Source organism: Mytilus edulis, chromosome 1, assembly GCF_963676685.1.
Source record: "Mytilus edulis chromosome 1, xbMytEdul2.2, whole genome shotgun sequence".
Lineage (NCBI taxonomy): Eukaryota > Metazoa > Mollusca > Bivalvia > Mytilida > Mytilidae > Mytilus > Mytilus edulis.
Window position 1 is genome coordinate 103,948,855 of NC_092344.1, and position 13,185 is coordinate 103,962,039.

The 13,185-nt window shown below is 32.9% G+C and overlaps 1 protein-coding gene across 1 annotated transcript; it reads left to right on the plus strand.

Moving 5' to 3' along the window:
• The first annotated feature begins 112 nt into the window (after positions 1-112).
• Positions 113-5,567, plus strand: LOC139498834 (uncharacterized). Its single transcript, XM_071287410.1, has 2 exons — positions 113-568; positions 3,583-5,567. Exon 2 carries the CDS (start codon positions 3,599-3,601, stop codon positions 5,540-5,542), a length of 1,944 nt encoding a protein of 647 aa, XP_071143511.1. The 5' UTR covers positions 113-568; positions 3,583-3,598; the 3' UTR covers positions 5,543-5,567.
• Positions 5,568-13,185: the final 7,618 nt, after the last annotated feature.

Genomic DNA, 13,185 nt, shown 5'->3' on the forward strand with positions numbered 1-13,185 from the left:
GCACTTTGGTCGGGTTGTTGTCTCTTTGGCACATTCTCCATTTCCATTCTTAATTTTATTATTACAGAAGCAAATGAAGAAATGGCACTTGTTGAACATAAATTTTCCCCTCAAACTGCAATTTCTAAGGGGTCATATACCTCTTCGGTGAGAGTGCGGACATCGGTCATATTCTTGCTCCGTTTTATATATTCTGTGATTGGATAAGATGAATAATATTTACAGGCTTCATGAATTAATTGGACACTTGATAAACTGCACTGTGTCTTTAACAGGTATATGTACAGTGAAAGCAACACATAGTATTAATAAGATTGAATGGAGCATGTAATCAAAATATGCATTAACTTTTGTTTATTTATTTACTTTACATTAGATTGTTTTTATGATCAATAGAAAATCTGAATAAAAAAAAACGAAAAACCGACATTAAAGAAAATAGTTTCCATAGTAACGAGATGATACCGGGTGATACGAGTTTACCAGCTGAGATAAGACGCTTGTATCTAGTTACTGCAACTGTGTTATCATATCAATGGCGACTGTGTTGATTCTTGTTTACAACGGGGTAAGTGTTAATTTCTAATGTCTAGTAACATATTTTACTGTTTGCTTCACACATTTCATATAGTGGTTTGCTTTGGGACTCTTAAGCAAGTATAATTTTTTATATTGTTCTCTACAAATTTGTATACCATTACGTACCCGTCTCTTTAACAGTTTATTTCAAGAATGTAAAATTAAGTGACCACACAATTATTTTTTTTAACATTCATCTTCAAATAAGAAACGTTTTTTAAATATTTTAAATCTTATTTTGTATTTTGTTATTTCTTTATACTATTTTTTCTATTCCACGTGTACAGACATTAGTCATAAGATGTGACGTGACGAAATGCATACTTCAGAAATGTTTCAAACATGTTGAATGTGTTACAAGGACTTCTGGTATGCTTGATTAAAGGCGTCTACAGATTGCTCATGGTAGTTCTTGCTTATCGCCGTTGTTTTTGATTTGGTAAAATGATGAACACGTATTTCTTGTATTTATTTTTAAAATTGTTTCATTATTCTTTTTTTTTTTCTTATATTATACAATTTATTTTGATATAATTTATAAAATTTAGATATAGATTACAAACCGCCATGTGTTAAACTTAACTGCATATGTGTCATAGAAATCAGAGCGTGCATTATATATTGAAGTGAAAGTTTTATTAAAACTAATAAATCATGTACAATCTTTACTCTAAAATCATAATAGATAGGAAATTCCTATCATCATGCTTGTCTAAAATGATAAATCTAACATTACAATTTTATCTGCATACCACGTACATATAGTACACTTACCAATAATTGATACTACTTGAATTATACTACCCCATGTTTTACCTTTTTATAGAAGATTTTTTCACTCCCAGTTAGACAACTTTAAGCTGGTGTAATTTCTTTCATCTAGCTTTAAAATTTATAAATGAGGAACCAAAAGAAAGAAGAAAGATTTATCTTTCAAAGGGTGTTAATTTTATTATTATGCATAAATGTATGGATACAGTTTATATTCTTTTCTCGAAAAAATAAAAGTATGTTTTTTTATAAGGAAATTTTCTACTTTTTCATGATCAGCATGTTCAGAAGAGATGGCTTGTCGTCAAAATGGTTAAGTAACAACTATCACACTGTTAGGTTAATGTCAGACGGGGGCATGGTCACATTGATTGGAACGCCGTTGTTTATTTGTTTATATTTATCATAATTAATCAGATATCGCTGTTGTGCATATCATCAGTGTTAATTGGGTATGGTTTACTAATAGTTTTAAGTGGATTGTACTTTTGTTTTGGGTTATAAGAAAAGGATGTACCCAAATGAATTACTGATAACACCAAGATTCTCATTACAGTTTATTTCGATTAAGTTTATCTTTAAATCTTGCAAAAAAAAAATTGCGTAAATTGGTACTTTGTTTAAATATAGGCTACATATGATATATGCGACATCGATTTTGACATGTCAAAGAAGCAAGTTTCAATGTACTGTTTCTTTCAAGGGCAGACGAGGACACCGAAAGGTTTAGCGAGATTCGAACTTGTGTGTTTATTTTTCTATGTGGTGTTTTGACGACTAACTGGTCTTCTTTATTTTATTACTTTTCGATGTTGTACCTTTCTCTTTCGTTAAAGTTTTTTTTTTCTTCTGTAAAATGCATATGATTAACACCTTCATAGAATTGGTGTTGACATGTTGTAAAAGTCACTTGTCTGTAGTCTAAGATTATTGTTCACCTTAAAGGGGCACTAGCTGTCAAATTCATGGTCACCGATTTGACTCAAATTCTCATAGTTGATTTATAACAACATTTACCCAAACTATCAAAAGACTAAAATAAACAGTTTACAGAGCATGGGGTAGATAATGTATAGGTTCTATGAATAGATTAAACCAACACGTGCAATTGGATTTTTATAGGTCTGTTTGATTTTATTTCATAGATTAAAAATAGATGTTTCTCATTGTTTTTATCCGTATAAGAATGATTTTATGTGCATCGAATTAGTAATCAAAAGATTTACTGTAGTTTCACTTTCATTGTTGACATTTTTTTCTTTAAATAACCAGTACACGCGTACAATGCATGCGTTGTCAATCTCTTGATAGGGGTTAAATTGAAGTTCACATGAATACGGATTTAAAGAGGTCGACTCATTCACTTGCAAGTGAATAACTAATTATCAATGTTTCTTAGCGTAATTTGACAAAATTGAACCTTTTTGGTTGCAAAAAGCGAATTGTTATTTCACTATTTCACTTTCATTGTTGACATTCTTTTTCTTTAAATAACCAGTACACGTACAATGCATGCGTTGTCAATCTCTTGCTAGGAGTTAAATTGAAGTTCACATGAATACGGATTTAAAGAGGTCGACTCATTCACTTGCAAGTGAATAACTAATTATCAATGTTTCTTAGCGTAATTTGACAAAATTGAACCTTTTTGGTTGCAAAAAGCGAATTGTTATTTCACTATTTCACTTTCATTATTGATTGAACAAAAAAAATCAAACCTTAGATTTGTTATATATCTCGTAGCTAGTGCCCCTTTAATTAAGATGTCTATATATATTGCCTTTATGTATGTGTTTAATCTTATTGTTGCCTATCTTGACTTATATAAAACATCTTGTTTCAAATCTTAAATATGATAAACAAATTTAAATGAAGTTTATACTATATGAAACAAATAGTTCTGAAGCATGGAAGAGGATGTTAAAAAAAAGATTATTGCAGGACTTCACTGATCCTTGAGCTTTGTAATATTAACTGTGAAAAACTAATCAAATACATAGTTCATCAGAATGTGAATAGATAGAGTAATAAAATGAAGATACAATATACAGTTACATGGGTTTCGATACATGATAAATACCTATATTGACGATTAAATCAAAAGCTTTTTCACGCAGTAACATTGAACCAAACTGTATTGTAATTGTATAAACAAACAAAATATTTAACCTAATTGTACTAACGGAATGCAGTCAATTGAAATTAAAGATATCATTCGTTGTTTTGTTTTAGATTGCTTAAGCAGACGATGAGAAGAAAACAGTATTTGAAAATCATCTGTGTATGCTGTTGTGTTCTATTCCTGTACAATCTCTATTATGCCAATGTGTCGCCGTATCCACAAACACATTACCAGGAAGAAAATCCATCAACCCAGTTGACCTCACGACCTGTCTTTCTTGTTGACACTCCAACTTGTAAAATTCCATTATTTTCACCATTTGAAGTTTCAATCGTTCAATTTCTGAAGCCTGGAAAGAAAATTTCTTGTAACAAATTTCTTCCTTACACTTACGAAGATGGGATTATATTGCGAGTAAACTGGACAGCAATTGACCAATCACGTCATAAAGAGACCTTCAAATATTGCCGATATCAACCAATTATAAGACCATATGAAGCGGAGCATCACAATTATTACGACTACGGCGACTACAGTGAAAAGTTTGATTCATATATAGAAGTTTCATATGAATTTATAAGAGTTCGATGTTTTAACAGAGCCAATGGTAAACTATATACCAATTACCACCAGTTTATTTACCGAAAGAAAAACATCGAAAAATCAAAATCGACAGCGTTCGAAAAACATAAGGCGAAAGTTTCTGAAACTTTAAATGTTATGATGGTAGGTGTTGATTCCATTTCTAGATTGAATTTTAAAAGATATATGCGAAAGACAAATGCCTTTTTAACAAATAGACTACAAGCTTTTGACATGATGGGTTACAATAAAGTTGCAGACAACACATTTGTCAATATTGTTCCTATGACTCTTGGAAAGTTTTTAGAAGATGTCCCATGGAACGAATCCCTTAGTGATATTCCGTTTGATAATTACAACTTTATATGGAAAATGTTTTCTGATCGTGGATATCGAACGTTATATGCCGAAGATGCTCCAAAAATTGCCATTTTCGATTATCTTAAAGCTGGCTTTCATAAAGCACCAGCAGACTATTTCAATCGGCATTTTAGCATAGCTATGACTAAAGATAAACCACTCTGGTACAATGAGCATAACTGTCTTGTCAACAGACTAGAAACTGATATCATTTTGAATTATACATTCCACTTTGCTTCCATTATGCAAAAGAATCCATACTTTGCTTTCACATTTATTACTGGATTAACTCACGATTCTACAGAAAGTGCAGCTATGGCTGATGAACCATATTTCAATTATCTTAAATCCCTTTATGAGAAAAACATGCTTAACAATACAATGTTAATATTGTACAGTGATCACGGGATGCGATTCGGAAAACTAAGAGAAACTTATATTGGGAAATTAGAAGAAAGACTTCCATTTCTGTTTATAGTTTTACCAGAATGGTTTCGAAAGAAATATCCTGTAATTAGTCAAAATCTTCAAATCAACGAAAGGCGTTTAATAACGCCATTTGATATCTATGAAACACTTCAGAATGTTTTATTCTTTGGAACCGATCAGCGGGAGCAGTCGTCTTCAAGAGGAGCAAGCTTGTTTCAAGAGGTGTCTGATGAGCGCACCTGCTCTGAAATTGGAATACTTCCGCATTGGTGTACATGTGCAAAGAATGTACCACTACCCCCTGAAGACATCAAAATTCGCGACTTCGGAGAGCGAATTATAACATCAATAAATGAGATTTTGTCAACGTATGTAGATTGTGCACACTTGACCTTAGAAAATGTTCTTAGTGCCTCGAAGATTTTACCGTATGATGAAGTTCTTCGATTTAGGAAAAGTAAGAATGACGTTATAAATAGAAAAGTTACATTCGGAGACAAAGTTAACTCGTTTGTGCATTATCAGCTTATTGTCCAAACAAGTCCAGGAAACGGTCGATTTGAGGCCACTATCAAATATGACGAGCTCCATGACTCTTCAAAAATTGCGAGTGATATTAGTAGAATAAATTTATATGGCAACCAATCAAATTGTGTAAATGATCATTCCATTAAGAAATATTGTTTTTGTAATATGTGATACAATTAAAAGATTTCATACTTTTTATATTAGTTATTTCGTCTACAATGGCTATATTATGTCAGACCAACTTTAAATTGAGTATAGGTACACAAAAAACTGCTATCTATCATGTCTATATGCCTTTGTTTGTAAAAAACATAATACATACTGCAAATTATACTGACTACATAAAGAATGCAAAAAGTATACATCACGACTAATGATATAACATTGTCAATTGGAGGACGAAAATTAGATAATTTAAGTATAAAATGATTAACGAAAAACAAACATGCATCACAGCAAAAAACCGACAACCACTGAATTACAGACTCCTGACAGGCACATACAGAATGCGGCGGGATAAGACTAGTTTGTTGGCGCAAAATCCTCCTCTGACCTGTGACATGACGGCACAACATAAGAACAAACTATGCAAAACAATAAACGAAAAAACAAATATGAGAAACAACGAAAACCGATAATCACTCAATTTCATGATACTGACTTGAACAAGCACACATGTATAGGGAAGGTGACAGTTTTACACTAGTTTGAAGGTGAAAACCCCCGCCCCTGACCTGGGACAATGGTGTAACAGTTGAACATAAGAACAAACAACAAGAGTGTTATTATGTTGATAGTTAGATAAACCTAACTGGAAATACATGTTCACCTTACAATCATTTCATACACCAAATATACTTTAAATATAGTTAAGCTATTCTGAGTCTGTTATAGTAGTCTCAGAGCTATTGCACATCTAAGAAATATTCTTAACCAGGAAAACTTAACATTGATCAATGAACCATGAAAATGAAGAGTAAGGTCAGATGAACGCTGCCAGACAGACATGTACACTTACAATCATTACATGCTTTAAATATAAGTTAATGCATATAGTATTTAAGAAACAAAATAAACAAGGAAAACTTAAGATTGACAAATGAACCATGAAAATGAGGTCAAGGTCAGTTGAGACCTGCAATTTTGACATGCATACCTTACAATCATTCCTTACACCAATTAAAGACATATTGCTTATAGTATCCGAGATATGGACTTGACCCACATGCACTTGTCTCAGAAAAGAAACTATATATATAGATATACATGAATTTTTTTTCTGAGACAAGTGGCTGTGACTTGACCACGTAAACTTAATCTTGTTCACTGATCTATTTTAAAAATGAGGTTGAGGTCAAATGAAAACTATCCAACGGACATGAGGACATTGCAAGGTACGCACATACCCAATGCTAGTTCATAAAATTGAGAATGGAAATGGGGAATGTGTCATAGAGACAACAACCCGACCAAAGAGATGAAAACAACCGAAGTCCACCAATGGGTATTTAGCACAGCGAGAAAAGCCCACACCCTTATACTCAGAATAAGAGAATACTAAAAATCTTCACTTTCTCCCAAGAAGTCACTGAACCATGACAATGAGGTCAAGAACATATGCAAGACGGAAACTTCATAACATAAGGCGCCTTTATGCGAAGTATGAATGCGCAAGGTCTTCTAATTTCTGAAATATTAAGCTTTAAGAACTAAACTAACGACACTTGGAATAAAAATAACCTTAAATGTAAATAGATGGCAAGCACTTGGATTTTTCTGTATCTGTTTAATATCATACAATAGATAAATTAAATGCTTCGCTGAGCGCAGCCTGATTTGACCGCTGAGTTCGAACCATGAACAGCCAAGGCAAGTTTGGACACAATATTTAAGCTTGACACTGTCAAAATCTGGATTTTGATAACATTTTTGACATATTTAGGTTTCTGACACAAAGTAAAAGTGTCAAGATTAAAAAAAAAGGCTTTTCATTTATCTAGAACGGTCTGTTATCCAAAATCTAACACGGTTAGATTCAGCATATAAAACTAGAGACTCTAAAGAGCCTGTGTCGCTCACCTTGGTATATGTGCATATTAAACAAAGGTCACAGATGGATTCGTGACAAAATTGTGTTTTGGTGATGGTGATGTGTTTGTTGATCTTACTTTACTGAACATTCTTGCTGCTTACAGTTATCTCTATCTTAAATGAATTTGGCCCAGTAGTCACAGTGGAAAATATTTTGTAAAAATTTACAAAAATTTACATACTGTATGAAAATGGTTAAAAATTTACTATAAAGGGCAATAACTCCTTCAGCGGTCAATTGACCATTTTGATCATGTTGATTTAATTGTAGGTCTTACTTTGTTGTTGTACATTATTGCTGTTTACAGTTTATCTCTATCTATAATAATATTCAGGCATAATGTATTGTATGGAGTGAAGTGTTGGAGTGGAGTATTAGAGTGGAGTGTTGGAGTGAACTTTTAGAGATAATGCAGTTTGAAATTTTGCGAGCGGCGGCATGTATTTCTGAATCAACAACAGCTAACCACTTAAAATGTTTAAGAAATTGAAGAGATTAACATAGTTATATGTTTAACCAAATACCAAAAACATTCCATTGAAAAAAACACCAAAAAATCGTTTGAAATTTTCATGTTTTGCGTTGACTTTGTAAGTTTCATAACTTCTATTTATATCGTTGATATTGCATCATGTTTGGCACTTTGTCAAATGGGGTCATCTGATATATCAAATTGAAGGTCTCAATAAACTCTACTTAAAAATGAAAATTTCAAACCTCTTTTTCATCCCAGGTGGAAGGGTGGGGTCATTTAGTGCAAAAATTCAAATTAAATGAAAGAACATAAAGCGTACATTTCAAATTTCAAATTGACGTCCCCCAAAAATTGGTTGGATGGGGTCATTGAGTGCAAAAAAAAATAATTTTCTTTTACGATAGGTTGTTGTATATCAAATGAAAGGTCATGATGTGTACATTTGAAATATCAAATTCCCAACCTCCAAAAATTGGTTGGATGGGGTTATTAAGTGCAAAAATCAAACTTTTTAGAACATGGCGTTGTTGCATATCAAATGAAAGCTCATCTACCCTGTGTTACATATATCATACTTCCGATCTCAAAAATGTAGGCGGATGAGGTCATTAAGTGTAAAAAGCGAAAAGTTTCAGAAGGTATGCTTGTCGTATATCAAACGAAAGGTCGTACAAAGAACATTACGAAAACATCAATTTTACAGGAAAGACCTTTCAATTGTTTTATAAACAATTGAGATACTAGTTATTACGAATTTTATTCTTTGCACAAAGATATGAGCATTATTATGATATTCTGGTTCAATGAGTTTTCCCTGATTTTTGCCCATTAGGACTTCGAAATTCTGTGCAATTCAATGTGCACTTTGGTACCACAAGTCAAATGACACTCCCACAAGGTGAGTTAATGAGAGGAGCATATTTCATATTTTTAAATGAACATGACCAAATAATTATTCATGATTATTTGTGATCAAAATTTAAATCAATATTTAGCATTGTAATTTTTCTTTATTTATTTTTAATGAATACTTGTTCAAAATTAAACAAAACATTTAACCCCCTGACATTCTACTACTTCTAGAATAATATACTATATACTCTAAAATTTCACCAAAAAAAAGTCACTCCAAAATCTCACTCCAAAAATTTCACTCCAAAATCTCACTCCAAAATCTCACTCCAACACTCCACTCCAATACTCCACTCCATAAAATACATTATGCCTAATATTCAAGATAATAACCAAAGAGCTGCAAAATGTTCTTAAAATTACCAATTCAGGGGCAGCGACCCAACAACAGATTGCCTGATTGGTCTGAAAATTTCAAGGCAGGTAGATCTTGACCTAATGAACAATTATATCCGCTTCAGATTTGCTCTAAATGCTTTGGTTTCAGAGATTTTAGCAAAAAGCTGCATTTTATCCTATGTACTATTTTAGCCATGTCGTCCATCTTGGTTCGCTGGCCAGGTCATCGGACACATTTTTTAAACTAGATACCCCAATGATAATAGTGGACAAGTTTAATTAAATTTGTCTTAGTTTCAGAGAAGATTTTTGTAAAAGATTACAAAAAAAATTTCGTAAAAAATTGAGTACAAATTTTGGTCATGTTGACTCAATTGTGGATCTTACTTTGCTGAACATTATTGCTGTTTACCGTTTATCTCTATCTATAATACTATTCAAGATAATAACCAAAAACGGCAAAATTTCCTTAACATTAAAATGAGAAAAATTGCTATTGCGAAATACTGTGCAATTGAAAATTTCTTGCTATTGCACAATACTGTGCAATTGAAGATGTCTTGCTATTGCGGAATACTGTGCAATTGAATATTTCTTGCTATTGCACAATACTTAATATAATAATTTTGGACCCTGATTTGGATCAACTTGAAAACTGGGCCCATAATCAAAAATATAAGCACATCTTTAGATTCAGCATATCAAAGAACCCCAAGAGTTCAATTTTTGTTAAAATCAAGCTAAGTTTTATTTTGGACCCTTTAGACCTTAATGTAGACCAATTTGAAAACAGGACCAAAAATTAAGAATCTGAATACACGGTTAGATTTGGCATATCAAAGAACCCCAATAATTCATTTTTTGATGAAATCAAACAAAGTTTAATTTTGGATCCTTTTGGCCCATAATTCGTTGGGACCAAAACTCCCAAAATCATCTAAACCTCCCTTTTGTGGTCATAAACCTTGTGTTAAAATTTTATAGATTTCTATTAACTTATACTAATGTTATTGTGCAAAAACCAAGAAAAATGCTTATTTGGGACCTGTTTTGGGCCCCTAATTCCTAAACTTTCGAGACTAAAACTCCCAAAATCAATCCCAACCATCCTTTTGTGGTCATAGACGTTATTTTAAAAATTCATAGATTTCTGTTTACTTATACTAAAGTTATTGTGCGAAAACCAAGAAAATGCTTATTTGGGCCCTTTTTGGCCCCCAATTCCTAAACTGTTGGGACCAAAACACCCAAAATCAATCCCAACCTTCCTTTTGTGGTCATAAACCGCAAAGTGGAAAGGGATTAATATAAGTTGCAAAACTTGTTTCCCAATCCACTATAAATAAATATGTTTAAACGAAACTAAACCTTGTGTTTAAATTTCATAGATTTCTATTTACTTTTACTAAAGTTAGAGTGCGAAAACCAAATGTCTTTGGACGACGACGACGGACGACGACAACAGACGATGACGACGACGACGCCAACGTCATACCAATATTTTGCAAGTCGTATAAAAATCTATCAAATATGCCAAAAAGTGTCACTTTTCAGATGTTTTTAGTCACAAATGAAAGTGGCCGCATCCGTGTTCATCCTCAACCTTTCTATATGCTATGTATTATCATTAAATACAACTTGCAATTCAATATTAAGAATGAACACAAATGCGGCCACTTTCATATAAGACGGAAACCGTCTAAAATTTAACTGAAATGCTAAAATTGTGAAAATTTCAGTAATTTAGCATGACTTTATGATGCTTACACCCGATATATGTGCATTGTATTGTCATAAACAGCCCATAATCATGTAGCAGAAGCATTCTACTTTCCAATAAAAAAAACTAAAAGTTTACATTTAAACAATTTTGTAAAACTGCTATATTTTGGGGCCAAAAAAGGGGTCTTACTGGACCCACTCCTTTGTCATTTAATGAAAATTATTCCTATTAGAAGTCGTCTAACAGTTTTTACTTGAAAGGACAATTGGTAGAGCTCAAAATTCTGAATGTGTTTGCCCAGTCAGACTTTCTCTATAACGGTTTTCAAAATAATAGACACATCTTGCATCCCAATGTTCTATTTATAGCCATTTCGACCATCTTGGTTGGCAGGCAGGATGATCCGACAAAATTTTTAAATAAGTAAGATATTACAATAACAATTGTGGGTGGCCAAGTTTGTTAAATTTGGCCAAATAGTTTCAGAGAAGATTTCTGTAAAAAACAACGCCAAAAAATATAGGGAGTCTTGTAGCTACAATAAAACTTGCATTGCAATTCAGCAAGTAATGATTGACAACGAGAGTGCACCAGTTGAAAAGTCTCACCTGCTTTACTGATCATGGACAAATGTACACCTTCTACAAGTATCAATTAAACCACCCATTAATAATAAACCATATAAATGGAGGTTAAGGTCAGAAAAGACTGACACTTTAAAATCATGTCTTACAGGTTGTAAAATTTCAACTATTGCTGGTATTTTCTAAGAAACGATCTAACCATGTTGACCAGTGTTCAAAGTAAGTCATGTCAAGGTCAGATGAACCCTGTCAAACAGATTTAAGAACTAGAGGCTCTAAAGAGTCTGTCCTTTGAGACTCTGAACTTTGCCCATTAGTAACAGAGAAAAAATATTTGGTAAAAATTTACCAAATTAATGAAAATTGTTAAAAATTGACTATAAAGGGCAATAACTCCTTAAGGGGTCAATTGACCAATTAGGTCATGGTGACTTATTTGTAGATCTTACTTTGCTGAACATTATCGCTGTTTACAGTTTATCGCTATTTATAATAGTATTCAAGATAATAACCAAAAAACGGCAAAGTTTCTTTAAAAATTACCAATTTGAGGGCAGCAACACAACAACTGGTTGTCCAATTCATTTGAATATTTCAGGGCAGATATATATTGACTTGATTAACAATTTAACTCCTTGTCAGATTTGCTCTAAATGATTTGGTTTCAGAGTTCAGGGCAGATATATATTGACTTGATTAACAATTTAACTCCTTGTCAGATTTGCTCTAAATGATTTGGTTTCAGAGTAGCCAAAATCTACATTTTATCCCTGTTCTATTTTTAGCTGTGGTGGCCATCTTGGTTGGATGGCCAGATCATCGGACACATTTTTCAAACAAGATACCCTAAAGATGATTGTGGCCAAGTTTGATTTAATTTGGCCCAGTAGTTTCAGAGGAGAAGATTTTTGTAAAAGATAACGAATATTTACGAAAAAATGGTTAAAACTTGATTATAAAGGGCAATAACTCCTAAAGGGGTCAACTGACCATTTCGGTCAATTTGACTTATTTGTAAATCTTACTATGATGAACATTATTGCTGTTTACAGTTTATCTCTATCTATAATAATATTCAAGATAATAACAAAAAAACAGCAAAATTTCCTTAAAATTACCATTTCAGGGGCAGCAACCCAACAACGGAATGTCCGATTCATCTGAAAATTTCAGGGCAGATAGATCATGACCTGATCAACAATTTTACTTCCTGTCAGATTTGCTCTTGATGCTTTGGTTTTTGAGTTACAAGCCAAAAACTGCATTTTACCCCTATGTTCTATTTTTAGCCATGGCGGCCATCTTGGTTGGTTGGCCGGGTCACCGGACACATTTTTTAAACTAGATACCCAAATGATGATTATGGCCAAGTTTGGTTAAATTTGGCCCAGTAGTTTCAGAGAAGATTTTTGTAAAAGTTAACGCAGGACGACGACGGACGCCGGACGACAACAGACGCCGGACAACGACGGACGCCAAGTGATGAGAAAAGCTCACTTGGCCTTTCGGCCAGGTGAGCTAAAAATACAGCAGTTTTACCATTTGTAAACCAGCATAATTTTAGAACAATAAAAATGAAACCACTTAATTTCAAACTTGATCTGTATTTTGTGGTAATAAGCATTGTGTATAAGTTTCATAACACTTGGTTAGGAAAACAAACGTTCGAGAATGGAGAGAAAATGGCAA